The 18,013-nt window shown below is 41.2% G+C and overlaps 1 protein-coding gene, 1 long non-coding RNA gene and 1 other non-coding gene across 3 annotated transcripts; 2 read left to right on the top strand and 1 right to left on the bottom strand.

Moving 5' to 3' along the window:
- Positions 1–1,024: 1,024 nt before the first annotated feature.
- Positions 1,025–16,930, top strand: LOC105384291 (vacuolar protein sorting-associated protein 53 homolog). The gene is made up of 14 exons (XM_048631488.1): positions 1,025–1,243; positions 1,655–1,771; positions 2,646–2,765; positions 3,161–3,379; positions 4,369–4,492; positions 6,002–6,120; positions 7,396–7,557; positions 9,248–9,371; positions 10,182–10,243; positions 10,593–10,694; positions 11,061–11,208; positions 12,519–12,639; positions 13,462–13,606; positions 16,120–16,930. The coding sequence occupies exons 1-14, from the start codon at positions 1,118–1,120 to the stop codon at positions 16,774–16,776; spliced, it is 2,346 nt and encodes a 781-aa protein (XP_048487445.1). The 5' UTR covers positions 1,025–1,117; the 3' UTR covers positions 16,777–16,930.
- Positions 12,211–12,283, top strand: Trnam-cau. The gene has a single exon. It is a non-coding gene; the product is annotated as a tRNA-Met (tRNA).
- LOC125490964 lies at positions 14,617–15,818 on the bottom strand. Its single transcript, XR_007268014.1, has 3 exons — positions 15,371–15,818; positions 15,095–15,259; positions 14,617–14,791 (listed from the first exon to the last, which is right to left on the bottom strand). It is a non-coding gene; the product is annotated as an uncharacterized LOC125490964 (long non-coding RNA).
- Positions 16,931–18,013: the final 1,083 nt, after the last annotated feature.

Consider the following 18,013-nt stretch of genomic DNA (forward strand, 5'->3'; position numbering starts at 1 on the left):
GACAGCTCAAATAAATCTCTAATATTTCTTAATTTTATAAGATTTTAAGTTTGCTCGTATTGGTATTTCGCTCTTGCGGTGTTAATAAACCCATCTAATGTTTTAAAATATACAATTCATTAGTAAGTAATGAGATATGGATCAATTTAGTTCGCTGTCACCGGAACAGATAAGTTTGTGGCACTATACAGGGATGTTAACTGAAGAAAGAAATGACAACCTAATTTCTGCATGATTTTGAGATATAAATAAGTAATATTAGCTTGCGGAAGTTGACAGCAACTTTTAATGCTAATCCTGTATTTTTTATTGTAAATACCTACATAATAATTTTTGTGTACATTTAATGAGGCGTTTGTTAAAAAAAAAAAAAAAAGTTCCTTTTTGGAGAAATAGATGGCGTTGTCTGGGGTTGTACCAACTTTCAAACCCTCAGAACACACTCAGATCACAATATGTTATTCTGTGAGGCTAACGAAATGTGAAAGTGACGTAGGTAGGTAGAATTGTAGTATTATTTTCTCTATGATGTCGATGTCACTGTTGCTTCAGCGTTCAGTGCGATTGTGCGTACAGCCGTTCTTTTCAAGTTTTCTCAGTTTCTCCTGTATTAATTGAGTTGTAGTTGAGCTATCTGCTCCTCCTCCCTTGATACTGTAGAGTTAGTGCACTTGAGATAGTGACTCTTTTGAGATAGTGATAGCGCGGGTAGAACTATTCACAGAATACTTAGCACTATCCCAAGCCACATGCAGTCTGAGCCTTGGAAGGATGGCTCGCGCTACCACCCGACATTTAATCACAACTAGTGAGTTCTTATTCTGAGTTTAGTACTCTTTGCTCTCTATGTAATTTTTGACAGTTGGTACACTGCGTTTTCACGCCATCTATCGGCTTACCCAAAAGCTCAACTGACAGCTGTCAAGGAAAACGGCTCTGCTGCTGCTGCTATGCTATTAATATTTTTTTCATCCTGGCAATAATAATCCTACCTGTCAGTGCAGTGTCAACATTTGTTATGACGTTTTCAATCTGCAAAAGGCAACAAATCCGAATAAAATAAAAATAATCAAAAAAACGCCTGTAAACTCCAATTTTTACGGATATTTACTGAAAAATGGATTCCAGTGAGGTGTCGGACGAGAAGGAGATCGGCCCGGATGTGCAGATCAACTTCCCGGAGTCCGTGATGAGCCGCATCGAGGAGATGATGGGAGAAACGGAGCAGTTTGATAATACTGAGGTATTTTACACTCCACCTCTACTGATGAATTACCAACTTCACGGGGTTCTTAACAGGAGCCTCCTAGAATGACAATTACCAGTGCCTTACAAATAAATATTATAATCACTATGGTTATTTTGTTTGTCACCGATAAGGAGAAGCAACTTCATTTGTAAATGTAAATTATGATGATGATACCAGTTGATGTGGATTGATATTTGTCAGTAAACAGAATTGATTCCGTCTCACATGTTTTCTAGAACTCAGATTTTAGACCATTCACAACATTCATATATAAGTAACACAACTGGATGGTATACAATCTATAACAACCCCCATGTCATGTAAATTATACTTCAATATGTAGGTCTTGCCTCAACAGTCTTCACATCACCAACAACACATTATTTACTATATTTCTTGTGTCAGTTCTCAGCGGTGGCGTACATCAACGCGCTGTTCCCCACGGAGCAGTCGCTGGCCGGCGTGGAGGCGGCGGCGGCGCGCGCGCAGTACCGCCTGCACCGCGCCGCGCATGCGCTGCAGGTATACCAGGCAGTAGAGATAACTGACCACCTCTAGTGCACACAGTTTCATGATTAGATTGACAGGAGAGTGAAATAACATGAGTTGAAGAGTATTTGTTTGATACACTAGATGTCCCGGGGAACTTCATACCACCTCTTACGCTGCCCTACCCAATTCTACCCTACCCTACTCTATCCCTACCCTTTTAAACCTTCCCTGGACTTCCATGAATATTTCAAGACCAAAATTAGCCAAATTGGTTTAGCCCTTCTCCATTTTCATGCAGACTATCATCAATTCATTTTTATTTATGTAGATTATAATGTATGTTTCACAGATATAAGAGCTATTAAATAAATACACTTAAATCATGTATAATTTGATACTCAATTTTAATATAAAAGTAAGCCTAGGGGTGGATACCTAGTGTAGATACTTATTTTATTACTTTAGCTGACGCCACAAACACATACAATAATGCTTGCTTACTGCAGGACATATAATCTAACTAATATTTCAATAGATACTTCAACATTAAGAAATTTGTCTATCCTCAGATAATATTATTCAGTCTGACAATACAATGCTCTATATTTATTGAATCATTAATCAACAACACCATATCACCATTACAACATTTATTCCTGACATGATTCAAACATATTTGAAGCATGTGATGAGTGTGGTTGCGTACTAGTGACCTATAGATGGTTTTACCAGATTTTAATAGCTTTTAATTTCATATTTCATTAGCTGTGGTATTTTGAATAATATGTAACAGGGGTAGGAGTAGGTTTCAGTATCCCATTGAAGAGCCTGTAATGTTTTTTATCATTTAAAACCCCAACCATCACAAGGGTACTAATGTTCATCACCTACTGTGTGTATACAGGAAGCTCTGCAAGGGGCGGCTCGAGGCGGCGAGGGGGCGGCGGCGGGGCAGGGGGCGCGCGCGCGGGGGCGGCAAGCGCTCACTGATGCGCAGACGGTCATACAGGAACTGGCTTCACAGGTGATGACTTGATATCATAAGAAGAGAAGATAAAAAACTATAATTAACTCTGAAATGCTTGATCGGGGTTTTTTTACAGCCTATTTCTATATCCTATTTATCAATAAATTTCTTTACTATGACTTCAGTTTTGATATACTGTGTATGAAAAATCTGGCAAAAAAGCTCTTCACTAAGCCAATTCATCATTGGCTATTGCTGCCTTGAAGTAACATTAATTTATGAACACAAATCCGGTATTTAATCCTGCGAAAATCTGACCTTTAATCCTGCCATTGTTCTTCTTCTTCTTATCATGTGGACCACAAACGGCTAAATATAATACATGCCCAGACTGGGCCACTGCCATTGATTAACAAGCCCTAATATTCTTTCCACTACCCGTCCTACCCCAGGTATCGGACATCAACGGTCGCGCATCCCGCTCCGCCGCTGCCGTGCGCGAGATCACGCTCGAGATCAAGCAACTGGACCGCGCCAAGGTGAACCTCACCATGGCCATCACCGCGCTCAACCACTACCACATGTTGTGCGGGGGCGCCGACACGCTGGGGGCGCTGACGCGGGGGCGCGAGTACCGCGCGCTGTTGCCGCCCCTGCAGGCCATCATGGAGGTGAGTGTATCATGTACTATACAAGCACTAGCACATGCTGTGCGGGGGCGCCGACACGCTGGGGGCGCTGACGCGGGGGCTGCTGCCGCCCCTGCAGGCCATCATGGAGGTGAGTAGCAGTACGCCTACTCTTGAAAGGCAATGTATTACGTGTGTTTTGCATTCCCAAAATTAACAAAATCATAACTTATCTTTAAAAATGTTTTTTCAAAAAGTAAAAATACAAGTTTGTTCAGCTAAATGGTGCCTGTTTTCAGAACCTAGAAACAAAAACATAATATCAACAATTTAGGAGTAACTTTGAATAAAGGCCAAAAATGGCTGTTTTTGGCAGAAACTAAAGTAAATTCTACATTCTTGGTACTAGGTTCTCGGTATAAAATAGGCGTTAGCTTGATGAACATGTTTGTATTTTTTGGAAAAAAACGCTTTAGTAGAAAACTTATGATTGCTTTAATGTTGAGATCGCAAGACAGACGCAATACATTTGCCTTTCAAGATTACCCCTAGTACCGGACTTGTTTTATATCACAAGCCCCGTGACAGCACGCTTACTATACCCCCGGAAATGTCTCCCGAGTCCCGTCTCTTCTGGTGTCTCTCTTTTCTCTACCATTCTGTCATTCACTCTTATAGAAACCACACACACGCTCTCACGCCTTGTACTGTAATGTACTCCCTTGCGGGGTAGGCAGAGGTGCATTGCTGCACCACTTTGCGCCAGAGTGTTATGTTAGTCCCAATGTAATAGGGGGCGGGCCTATTGCTATTTTACGGGCACATCCAAGACCCGAGAACAAATATCTGTGTTTAAACAAATATCTGCCCCAGCCGGGAATCGAACCCGGGACCATCGGCTCAGTAGTCAGGGTCACTAACCACTACGCCATTCGGTCGTCTAACTAACCACTACGCCATTCGGTCGTCTAACTAACCACTACGCCATTCGGTCGTCTGGAAATACCTTATTTATTTCTGTTCTCCCCCAGGTGTTGCAGCACTTCGAGGGCTACCAGGACATCCGGTCGCTGAACGCGCTGCGCGACCGCGTGACCGCCATCCGGCAGACGTTGGCCGACCAGATCTACCAGGACATCAAGGACGCCTTCACAGGTACGGCACATGGAATAATGTTCTCGAGTGGAGACCTCTAACAGGCATAACTTATACCTTATAAAATACAGCATAGGGTTTTCCCGGGATTAAATGACTAAGGGCTGATTTTTCAATAGTCAGATAAGTGTTATCTGAGGAATAAAATTGTTGCTGTCACATCTGAATGTTTGTATTCAATTTGTACAATAACAGCAACAATTTATTCTTCAGATAACACTTCTCTGACCATTGACAAATCAGCCCTAATAAATGTATGGATTTATTTTTCTATTATTAATGGACAACTGTCATAATGTCTTATGGTACATTTTATAAAGTATGTGCTTGGTACATTTTAAAAAATGCATAACGCCCCCGGCCCGCTGATTTAGTAACTATTTACTTACACTATTTAGTAAGATGTGCCGCTGTACCGGATGATAAGGAAGAAAGTCTTCTGATGACGAATGAAGTTGTTAGTTACCCTGAACCCTGACCGGGTTCAATCGGCTCTCAAACTGTGCAGATGTCAATGTCAGAATTGCTAAAAACTTGTGATTGATAAATTCAGTTATTATGACCAACCCTACGTTTGTTTATTTTCGCTCCCTCTGATATCTAAATACGATGAATGGCGTAGTGGTTAGTGACTCTGACTACTGAGCCGATGGTCCCGGGTTCGATTCCCGGCTGGGGCAGATATTTGTTTAAAGATAGATATTTGTACTCGGGTCTTGGGTGTTGATATTTATATTTAGTATCTATCTATCTATGTATTTGTGTAGATATATCAGCTGTCCGACACCCATAACACAGGTTCTGCCTAGCTTGGGGTCGGATGGCCGTGTGTGAAATGTCCCCACATATTTATTATTATTATTATATAGAATAATGTTCTCGAGTGGAGACCTCTAACATGCATAACTTATACCTTATAAAATACAGCATGGGGTTTTCCCTTGAAGACGATTAAATGACTAAGGGCTGATTTTTCAATAGTCAGATAAGTGTTGAACTGAGGAATAAAATTGTTGCTGTCACATCTGAATGTTTGTATTCAATTTGTACAATAACAGCAACAATTTATTCTTCAGATAACACTTCTCTGACCATTGACAAATCAGCACTAATAAATGTATGGATTTATTTTTCTATTATTAATGGACAACTGTCATAATGTCTTATGGTACATTTTATAAAGTATGTGCTTGGTACATTTTAAAAAGTGCATGACGCCCCCGGCCCGCTGATTTAGTAACTATTTACTTACACTATTTAGTAAGATGTGCCGCTGTACCGGATGATAAGGAAGAAAGTCTTCTGATGACGAATGAAGTTGTTAGTTACCCTGAACCCTGACCGGGTTCAATCGGCTCTCAAACTGTGCAGATGTCAATGTCAGAATTGCTAAAAACTTGTGATTGATAAATTCAGTTATTATGACCAACCCTACGTTTGTTTATTTTCGCTCCCTCTGATATCTAGATATTAAAAAATGTTCCTCCCCCTCTCCCCTCCCCCCGGCAGCGGGGTGCAAGCGCACGGTGCCGCTGAAGACGGTGAGCGAGGCGGCGGCCGTGCTCGACGTGCTCAACGCCACGAACAAGCGCGAACTGCTCGCCTGGCTCGTGGACCAGCAACTGCAGGTAAATCTGACACTTTCCTCTAACTTCCTCATCGAGTTTTTTAACTAAAATGCATAGGGCCTTACCACAAAAACTTAGACAGTATTTAACATCTGTTTAGCGCTGTCAAACGCCTACAAAATCTGTCAAATTTGGTTTTAAACACTTGTTAAACAGTGTTTACAGTTTTTTGTGGTAGCACAGTTATAATCCAGGTTAATCAGTCTGGCTTAAAAAAAACATCTATTTGAGTCAAGTCATCAGAAATCTTCTACCTTCCTCACCCTGTTTTGAAGCAAAAATGCTTTAGCAAGCCATGTGAATCACCATGTGAAGTGTCTGTAGTCGAGCGAGCTTCGTTAAGCCTAGTCAGAAGCTTTTGGGCAGCTTGAAAACATCTGACAGTTGGGTTGCCCACTTACCCGGCAACTCTCAACACAAGCTGTTGGGGTCCACCAACCCGCACTAGGCCAGCGTGGTGGACTAGGCCTAAACCCTTCCTTCAATGGAAGGAGACCCGTGCCCCAGCAGTTAGGACGTGATGAGTCGTAATTGAAGCCATGTAAAGACGTCCGATTTGAAAATAATCAATTTTAGCCGCGTCCTCAGAAATACCTTTCCACACATTGCTTTACTACCAAAATAGTGAAAATAGTATAATAAGCCAGGTATCAACGCCTGGCTAGAAAACCCAAAATTTTTAAGTCACCCTATAAAATCCTCAACCTTCCTCCCCCTTAGTTAAGTATAACACTTTAGTACAGGTTCACACACACGTTTTTATTGGAAGTATAGGAAGTCTTATACCCCATCCACACGCTCGGCGAACAATGGCAAACAGCAAACAGCAAACAGCAAACACTGACGTGTGGATGGGTGTTTGTCGTTGTTTGCCTGTTTGTGTTTGTGTTCGCCAGTGTTCGGCATCGGTGTCGGTTTTTCTTGCCAGATCAAAGGATGTTCGGCAAACAGTTCGCTACGTCTCCACACGTCTGGCAGCGATAAGCTTTAATTATATAATAAAAATATGTCAACCCGAAAGTAATAGCTCGTCGTCCGCCGTGTTTGCCGATTCGGAATGTTATGAGCGTTCGCCGAGCATGTGGATGGCTGTTTGTGTTCGGTGTTTGTGTTTGGTGTTTGTGACTTTGTTTGCTGTTTGCCGTGTTTGTGACAAACAGCAAGCGTATGGATGGGGCTTTATATGGTGGTCAGGAAACACAACCATACCGCGATGTAGAAATATTACATCAGCGCCATCTACTGAAAATCACGGTAAACAAATTCTTTAAACAGGAGTACCAGCACCTGTTCGCGTCCAACCAGGAGGTGTCGTGGCTGCCGCACATAGAGCAGCGCTACTCGTGGCTCAAGAAGCTGCTGCTGGCGCTGGAGACGCGCGCCGCGCTGCCCCCGACCTGGCGCCTCAGCGAGCGCATCGCCACCAAGTTCTGCGAGGTGAGGGACACTTGAAAGGAAACCTAACTTAACAATTGACTACTGAGCCGAAGGTCCCGGGTTCGATTCCCGGCTGGGGCAGATATTTGTTTAAACACAGATATTTGTTCTCCGGTCTTGGGTGTTGATATTTATATTTAGTATGTATCTATCTATGTATTTGTGTAGATATATCAGCTGTCCGATACCCATAACACAGGTTCTGCCTAGCTTGGGGTCGGATGGCCGTGTGTGAGATGTCCCCACATATTATTATTATTATTATTAAATTACCTATGGCAGTTCACTCACTTCACCCCCTCACCGCGCGAATTGCGGATTTCTCGTAGTAAATTTCCGCGCTGGTAAGCGGTTTTTCTACAGGGTGTTGCACAAAGGGTATACTAAGCCGAAACCTACATGTGCAGCATGGTATATCTAAGCCTAAAACTGAAATCAGAATTTCAAAATTCGCGAAAAAAAAATCATTCTCCATAGTAAAAAAGTCACGTGACAAACATAGTTTCTATGGAAAATTAATTTAAAAAAAATGCGATTTTTTAAATTAAGTTTCGGCTTAGTATGCCCTTTTTGCAACATCCTTTATAGTATATTATCTGTGAGTGTGAAGTGTACTAACTAAAATGTAGCTCTATGAAATGGAACCCTTTGTGCAAAATCATAACTTTCGTTTGAAAGCGTTTTTGCAAACGTGACCACGTTTTTTTCAATTGGCGGTTCAACGACACACTAGGGCATGCAATACCGCAATACCGGTATTCGTAATACCGGTATTAGGAGCAAAATTCACGCTTTTTTCAATACCGGTATTGAAAGTTAATACCGGTATTGAAGTAATACCGGAATCGGACTTTTTTAGGCTATAATAAAGCGATTAAGATATAGTATTCCTATGTACTGTGAAAGCGCACTTGTTTCCAACCGTTTGATGCAGTTTTCGGCCGTTTGATATCTACTGTTGTCCATGCGTAAACGGACACTGGGTGTAAAAAAAAAAATTATTGTAAAATTTAAACTAATACTCAATTCTCGTAAAAATCTATTACAAAAAACTGAATTTCATTGCTTTTTCTCGTTTTATTTTGACCTATACGACCTTTAATCACAATATATGCCATTTATTACAAGGAAATCTAATACCGGTATTAATACCGGGATCCCGGTATTGAGTTGCAATACCGGAACTCAATACCGGTATTGAAAATAGTTCCGGTATTGCATGCCCTACGACACACTAACGAGCTGTGTGTCGTTCAACATTAAGGTCTACAAGCTTGTAAGTTCCCTTCCTAAGCTTGGACCATTTTCCACCACGCTGGTCCAGTGTTGGTTGGTGGGTTCACACGTGTAGATGTGCCAAATGAACCTTGCCACGTAATTGGTATGTTGAATGTCCCACCATGACATTGATGTCGATTCTGAAGGCAGAAATTCTAAATTTAGAGCGGTCAAAACCTTTTCTTTGTTTAAAATTCGACTCTATGATTGTTTCCGTAAATGTCATTTTATGCTAGCAAATTTCTTAGTTTGACAGCGTTAAAATTAGAATTTCTGCCTTCAGACTCAACATCATTGTCTGTTTAATGCCAATTGCTATATAGTGACGTTTATCTACGTTAATATCTTACTAATGTCGCTTCAAACATCACAGAAGCGTAATTTATTGAAATGTCTATGTTCCCCCCGTCAGATCACCCGTCGCGACTTGTCGTCGCTGCTGGCGGCGCGGCGCGCGGAGCTGGACGTGAAGCTGCTGCTGTTCGCCGTGCAGCGCACCGCCAACTTCGAGCTGCTGCTGCACAAGCGCTTCAACGGTACTTCTTCTTCTTCTTCTTCTTAAGTCCTTTAAGACGACGAATGGCGTAGTGGTTAGTGACCCTGACTACTGAGCCGATGGTCCCGGGTTCGATTCCCGGCTGGGGCAGATATTTGTTTAAACACAGATATTTGTTCTCGGGTTTTGGATGTGCCCGTTAAATGGCAATAGGCCCGCCCCCTATTACATTGGGACTAACATAACACTCTGGCGAAAAGTGGGTGCAGCAATGCACCTCTGCCTACCCCGCAAGGGAGTACATTAGTACAAGGCGTGAGTGCGTGTTTTTTTTTTAAATCCTTTAATTCCCAGTGGAGCATAGGGCCGCAACTACAGCTTTCCACTTCTGACAATCAGAGGCAGCAGCCACAACTTCTGGCCAGCTCATGTTGTGGTTCAACGGTATGCGTTCTAGATTTAAATTGTATCTTTGTTTGTGTGTGCATTTAACAAGCACCAAATACTACTACCGGTAGCGGTTAGTGACGCTGATTACTATGTCAAAGGTCCCGGGTTCACGGCCGGAACTGATATTTGTTTGAAGACAGGTATTTGTACTCGGATCTTGGGTATGTGTCTATGTATGTACCTATGTACATAATTACAGTGGTCCAATATTCAATTACCCATATTACAGGCTCTGCCTAGCTCGGGGTCGCGGGACCGTGTCTGAGATGTCCCTACATGTTATCGAAACGGTGCTAACAAAACGAACACTGAACACACCACGCCAAGAATCGCTCTGAGCAAGCAAAGTACAAACTGATGCTACGTTTGTTTATGTAAACAAATTGTTTATGTTCTCCAGGTCCAGAGGAGAGTACGGAAGCGCCGCAAGAGACCGCTGAAGCCGATCCGGACATCGTCAGTGTAAGCACTATACATTCATTATGTCATATGCTATTCAAAACCCTTCAAGTATTCTAGTCTTACCAGTAACTCTGAGCGTCTAGTACGGGTTGTTGAATTTACGTAAACCAAAAAAGTTTTGGTTTTCTTCTGTCATATGCATAAATTATCTGTCAAAAGTTTTACGGTAGCTTCCGCTAGAGGCGCCACTTTCAACGCGAGAAACCGTGAACTTCTAATGTTTCCGACAAACTATTAAACCTGGTATTAGATTATCTGGAGTTTCTTGCGTCCGTTTTTCCCATAAGAGCTTTGTTAACAATGTTTTTAATGTTGTAACGCAATATTTTTTTTCGTTTTCTCTCGTCAGTCGTGGCTGGGCGCGATCGGCGCGTGCTTCGAGCCGCACCTGCCGCTGTACGTGGCCTCGCTCGAGCAGAGCCTCGCCAGCCTCATGGAGAGACTCATTGAGGTAACATAATTATATGTATGTTTATACATATTATTCTTACATATTATTATCTCTAACATAAACACAGACATATTTATGAGACAAGATGCCAGAAATGCACTCATAAAATCGCGTGTGCCGAAATTGACAATTGAGCTTTAACCAAAATAGCCCAATTTTTAAAAACCTTTATTTTAAAACTTAATCAAATTATTTACATTTTTTGTTGGTAATATTCTGATGCGCTGTAAAATGTATTTAAATATTGCTGACGGCGTCATTAAGCTTGTCTTTTCGGTTTAGGAGTTATTTGGAAAAAAGTTTTTCATTGCCCGTGAGTGTATTACTACTTATCCATATAACAATATAACCCCCCCTCCTCTCCAGGAGTCCCGCGCGCCCCCCGCCCCCGCCGCCCCCGCGGACGCGCTGGCCCCCGCCGGCGCCGTGTTGTCCTCCTGCGCCGACCTGTTCCTGCTGTACAAGAAGTGCCTCGTGCAGTGCGCGCAGCTCACCACCGGCCAGCCCATGCTGCGTGAGTACCACTGTACAGGGCCCCAAGTCTGCTAAGGAATGGCGGCACAGGTGTCTGTCGGCAGCATAGGTTTCGCACTGTAGGTATTCATTATCTGCGTTTTAGGACATATTTATTGCACCTTTTTTAAAGAACTAGCGTTAATACAGTAATAAGTGGTAAGTGTTTCATATTGCACTACTGGGACTCACTAATTAAGAGAAAACGGACACCTAAAGTCGGAAAACCATTCAGACGACACAGCATTGAGCCGCCATTCCTTAGCAGACTTGAGGCCCAGCTTAGATTTATAATTATTTATTTATTTAACATAAGGATCACCAGCAGTTAAAACAACAGACATACTTAACAGAAAATTAACTTAATAGAATTTTCGTTGTGAAAACCATTATAGGCGATCACGGCATTATCGAATAATACTATCTTAACGGCAACAGTGACTTAAAACTAAATTATCTAAGCATATTATCATATTATAACAATATTAAAACTTGAACAGAAAATAACAATGTTAAAATTTAGTGGGTCAAAACTAACAAGGCAAATATTATCAGAAATTACAAGGCAAATATTATTAACTAATACTGACATATTTTTTTGGACTAGAATTATGGACTAGATGGTTTGTTATGTACTAAAACAAAGCAGAAAACTGGCCGCATTTTATTTAACCTAATGACTACCATGATACCAATGAATAAAGTCACAAATCTTCTAACAGAACTAATTCAAAATAAGAGAGAGCTTCGAACTTTATTTCAGTATTCTATTCTTAGTGCAGAAATTTACATACCCAACCTATGTCTGATTATCTCTTACATTGTATCTAGTGGAAATTCACACTGTGAACATAAGCAGGTACCAACTTAATTAAATGGCTATCATATCATGCATTTGATATTGAATGTCAAAGGTGATGATTCCAAGTGCATTATCAAGAATACCTACAACGCTGTGATACTATTTAGCAACACAACCACTATTTCGCCTCAGCCAGCACCTGCCTCGGTGGCGCAGTAGGCAGCGCGTAAGTCTCATAATCTTAAGGTCGTGAGTTCGATCCTCACCCGGGGCATTTCTTTTTCCAGTATTCATCCTTGTTTTCTATTAATTTTTTAAATACCTACCTATTTGAGTCAATAAATTATAGTTTTTCCAATACTTACTTATTTACAGTATTTAAATTATTAATGAAGGCAAACTTAGAGAAGAAACGGTACGTTTCTCCAAGTTGAGGGAGTCGTATTTTTCAGGATACATTTAGGGTTCTCACGCCACGCCATTCCCTGAATATTGATGTATTCTTGCAGAGCTGTGCGGCGTGTTCCGCGCGCAGCTCGCGACGTACCTGCGGGCCGTGCTGGCGCCCTCCCTCCCCGCGCCCGCGCGCGCCCCGCGCCCCGCGCTGCTGCGGGAGGCCATGGCCACCAGGTATACATACTATAGATACGTCATCATCATCATCATCCTATACCGTTGGTACCTACCTATGCGACTGTGGTACCGCCCCCCAGACTATGGAGCATTTACTCTCCTGTCCCCTGTGCCCTTCCACCTGCACTCGGGAAGACTTACTCCAGGCCAACCAGAATGCTATCAAAGTTGCTTCTTTTTGGTCTGGAAAAATATAAAAATTCGCATTTTCACTGACACGAAAGAAGAAGATCATCATCATCAGGTCCTGGGATTCCTAATCAGGGACATAGGGCTCGAAGTGTAGATTTCCACTCTGACCGGTCCTGTGCCACGCCTATAGATACATGGTTTTGCAAAAAAATTGTATGCTTATGCATTTTCCATAGAAACTTTGTTGGCCACGTGACTTTTTACTATAGCGACAAAAAAATTGCGATATTTTCATTCTGATTGAATTTTTGGGCTTAGATATACCATGCTGCACACGTAGGTTTCGGCTTAGTATACCCTTTTTGCAACACCCTGTATAGTCGATCTCATCATCAGCTCGTAATCATACATTGCATGACGTGGGCCTCCTCCAAAGAGGGTTATTGCGATAGGGTCCACGCACAAGCAAGTTAAAAATACCACGGAATAGAAACGTAATGTAAAACCAAAAACTGAAAAACAAATACATGTAAGTAGGTATATCTTTGAACAAATATCTTCTACAGGCCTTCGGCACAGCATATTCACTATCAATTACGCCATCGGCTCCTTTCTAATAATAAATTGTTAAGATTTAAATTAGCACACAACACACACGTCTCTAAACACATCTCTCCTCCACTCCAGACTGACTAAACAAGAAGTGGCGGCCGTGACCCGCGTGATCTCGACGTGCGAGTACTGCGTGGAGACCACGGTGCACCTGCAGGCCAAGATGAGGGAGAAGATCACGCCCGCGCTCGCCGACCAGGTCGACTTCACGCCAGAACAGGTCAGTGTGGAATGTGGTGGTGTGGATTTGGAAGTGGAACGTGTGAGGTGTGAGATTGTTATATGTGAAAGGAGTCTCTTCGAGTGACATATCATTGACGTTTATAAGACTAGGCAATCCTTTCACCACTTTGACAAACCCCAGTCCAGGAGGGTGATTCGTGTCACAAAAAACAACTTCGTTTTCATCTCGTTTTCAGATTTTTACGAACGAGCTATGAAATTGCGATTCACATGGCACTAAAAACAAGCTACATAGTAAGATCGTTTCGAGATCGCAAAATGAATGAACGGAATGGAAAATGACGCGATTCATGTCATTTTTGTTGAACTTTTTGATATCGCTTATCTGTCATATTTTGACGTTTTAGCGATTTTAAACTTTCGAAGAAAAGGGTGAAATTGTTAGATCGTTTTCAGAAAATACTGCTAAAAGTGAAATTGACCTTGTACGCATCTCTCCAAGATCTTCAAGCCATTTTTCAGCCGGACAGCCGTCCCTACGAGATACGTTTCCATCTTTACCGAATTCGTAATTTTCCTTTATAGTAAGCTTGTATTAGTGATATTTATTTGATTGGCGTGGGTTTTGGCCTGAGGCCCTCGCAGAATGAGCTAGAATATTTTAACCGAAAGCATACACGGAATGTGTATGCTTTCGGTTCAGTGTGCAAATTGTAAGTTAATGAATTAAACACATTGTAATGCATGTATATTTTATTTATTGATAGAACTAATAAATTCTATGAATTATCACAAATACTAAAAAATATAGGTAGTAATTAGGTCCCTTTACCACTTAATAAAGCTACAGATAATGGCAATCAAAGATTAAAGTCTTATTATTTTTCTCATATTCTCTCCTATAGGTTGGCTGGTACAAAATGCTTTTAGCCTTTTGTATAAGTAATTATTAATACTTATATATACAATATTTTGTTAACAATTATTAAACTATTATTGTATATAGGAACTTAGGTAATCAGTAATCACAGGTGCTCCTATGTTTGAATTGACGCATGAAGAAGAGGAAGAAGAGAGGCGTGAGGTCATTGAAGGCCAGGCGCATGCGCAGGGACGGGATCCTCCCGCGCAGCAGCCGCAGCAGCGCCGCGCGGACCGCGCGCTCCACGCCGGTCGCGGAGCCAGAGCTTCACTGGTCGCGCAACTGCGTCGCCGCTAAAATCTGTGGATTTTCAATTTATAGTTAAAAAATATACCTACAAAAATATTTTGTATTTATTCCGATATAAATTATGTATACGTATTATTTTACTTTAAGTCTGGTCTTGATTGTTCCTTTCATTAGCCTAGAAAAGACAAAATGAAAAGTTCAGTATGATATTGTTCTAAAAAATTACAGACAGATACTAAACAAAACTACGCTGTAACATAAATATTCAACACCAGTTTTCCTAAGACATTATTGGGGTAACAATGAAGTTAAATTCTATTCTATTATTTAGCCAAACATTTAGGAATGACCTACGATTTCCATATGAGGAACACCTCCTCAAGAAGCCTCTCATTGACTGCAGCCTGTCTGTTCATTACTTCAGCTAATCAGCTATCATTGTGAGGGCTGAAGCCGTGGCGCTCTCACAACGCAGTTGCTCCTTCTGCAACTCAAGCACATCGGCTGCTGCTTGTGTTTCTAAAACAATTCAAAACAGAAATTGGATACATCGTAAATTACAATACCTTCTTGACTACAACCGGTAACATTTATATTTCAAAAAAAATAGGTTAATACATTGATACTTACATGTCTCAGTCGTATTTCTCTAAGTAAGTTAAACTTCCTTTCTTCTTATTTTCCAAAAAAACTACGTTGACACGAAAATGAGCAAAGAAAATCAATGTTTTTATGGAGAAAACATGGCGGCTGTCAAAAGTGCCACAGGATATGAATTTCTTCAACGTTGAATTAAAAAGCTGTTTCTTGATACTTGCTATCGACACTAATTCCAACAAAATATATTGTAGGAACAAAATTATTTAAAACAATTAGTGGTAGTATTTATAATTTTTGCATGGCAATTAAAAAAAATATAGTTTCATTCATTTCACTCAAGCCATCCAAATACGAACTAGCGATATGAAAACGAGATCAAAGTATGTGTGCTATGAATCGCGTTTTTAAACATTGCGGATTTCATCTCGTAACTCGTTCGTATCGCTTTACAAATATTTCGGTTGAGATGTGAATCGCGCCCCAGCTTTTGCGTTTGTCAACGACACCATAAGAAGAAGAATGTAATGTGTGCGATTGTGAGTTTTCAACTAAGTGTAGTTTGGAATCATGATTGTGTGATGCCGTTTGGAACTAGGTTATAGCTTTATGGTCCACATTATGATATTTTGTGCTTTCTCTTTATCACATTTTCACAGAATTGCACATTTACCAATGTGAAATGTGCACTTTAAAATTTGAGTTAAAACTTTCTCTTACCTATACGAGTTTACGCTATGCTCAATTTATTCTATTATCAACATGGCTTCTCCCATCCACAGGACTTGTTCCACAAGATGATCGACAACTGCATCCAGATGCTCGTCCAAGACCTGGAACTAGCTGTAGAGCCGGCTCTGACCGCCATGTCGCGCGTGTCCTGGCTGCACTTCGACACGGTCGGGGACCAGAGCTCGTATGTCACTCAGATCATCATGCACCTCAAGAACACGGTCCCGCTCTTACGCGACAGCCTCGCTTCCTCACGGAAATATTTCACCCAGTTCTGCATCCGCTTCGCCAACTCTTTCATCCCCAAATTCATTCAGAACATCTACAAGTGTAAACCAATCTCGACGGTCGGTTCGGAGCAGCTGTTGCTAGACACGCACATGTTGAAAACCGCTTTATTGGAAGCGCCATCTTTCGGCTCCGAAGTGAAGCGGCAAGCGCCGCACACGTACACTAAAGTGGTCATAAAACTGATGACGAAAGCCGAAATGATTCTGAAGCTGGTGATGGCGCCGTTAGACTCATCAAACCCGGAGCTGTTTGTGAGTCAGTTTGTTCAGCTGCTCCCTGAAGGGACGTCCCAGGAGTTCCATAGAGTTCTGGACATGAAGGGCGGCAAGCTGGCGCGGACGCAGCTGGCGGAGCTGGACGCGCTGTTCAAGAAACATGCGCAGGCGCAGGCGGACAAACTGCAGGGGATACAGTGAGCCATTGAAGCAGGTTGTAAGACGAGTGTAATAAGTGAAGTTATGAATGTGTAGTAACGTGGGGGTTTGCTCTTGTGAGTACACGTTGGGATCATGAAGTGTTATTTGATGCTTTTCGGAGGTGAGAATGATGCAATTGATGTATTAAAAGGTGTGATCAGTGAATACATATTTAAAATGTTACATTAAAGGTCCTGTGTCACAATGTCTGGTTAGTGGCTACCTGTGAGATAAAAAGACATGCTGTCACTCTGTGTTAAGTATTATTTTTTAGACAGTGACACCATGGTTTTTATCCCACAGGTTACCAGACATTGTGAAACAGACCCTTAATATAAAAAAAACCTGGGAACACCCAAATATTCCGAAAAACTTTTTTCCGAATTTGAAAACACCGAATATGTAATTTACGAAATATTGCAATACCGATTTTTTTAAATGCCGAATTCTAATAATCACGTAAATTATAATTTCGAATATTATAATCACGAAGATTTGTTATTACGATTGTCAAATACACGAACGTTAAAAAATACGATTACTCAAGCATACGAAAAATAAAATACCGATTTATTATAATCACGAAAAATTCAAATCCCGATCGAAAATGTGATAATTCGTGATTTTGACAAAAAAACCGTAAACGTCTTAACAACCTTAGACCCAAAACCTAAAGATAGGTGCGACGACGAGCAAAGCGAGGAGGAGCGTGTTAGGTGCACATAGATATCGAAAAACAAAGCGGAGCGCAGCGAAGCGGAGCGGAGCGTTTCAAATATAGAGCAAAACAATTGCTCGGAATTTTATGGTGTTTAACCTTAAAAACCTTAGGACCTAAACCTAAAGATAGGTGCGACGACGAGCAAAGCGAGGAGGAGCGTGTTAGGTGCACATAGATATCGAAAAACAAAGCGGAGCGCAGCGAAGCGGAGCGGAGCGTTTCACATAATATAGCTTAAAAATATTGTTAAATTGTATACGGATTATGCTGTTAATAAACACACTATTCTTAATAACTATTTCTTGTTAACTAAGATACATTCGGGAATTTGTATTTTAGGAATATTAAAAGTTCGGGATTCGTAATTTTAACAATTCGTTATAATAAAAGGTCGTACTTTTAAAACATCGAAATAATAATATTCGGAAAATTGACTTTCGTGATTTTAATAAATATGTTGTTTGAAATTTCGTTTATTGACTAATCGTGATTTTCGTTATTCGGAAACTTGAAATT

The sequence above is a fragment of the Plutella xylostella genome, chromosome 2 (genome assembly GCF_932276165.1).
Source record: "Plutella xylostella chromosome 2, ilPluXylo3.1, whole genome shotgun sequence".
Lineage (NCBI taxonomy): Eukaryota > Metazoa > Arthropoda > Insecta > Lepidoptera > Plutellidae > Plutella > Plutella xylostella.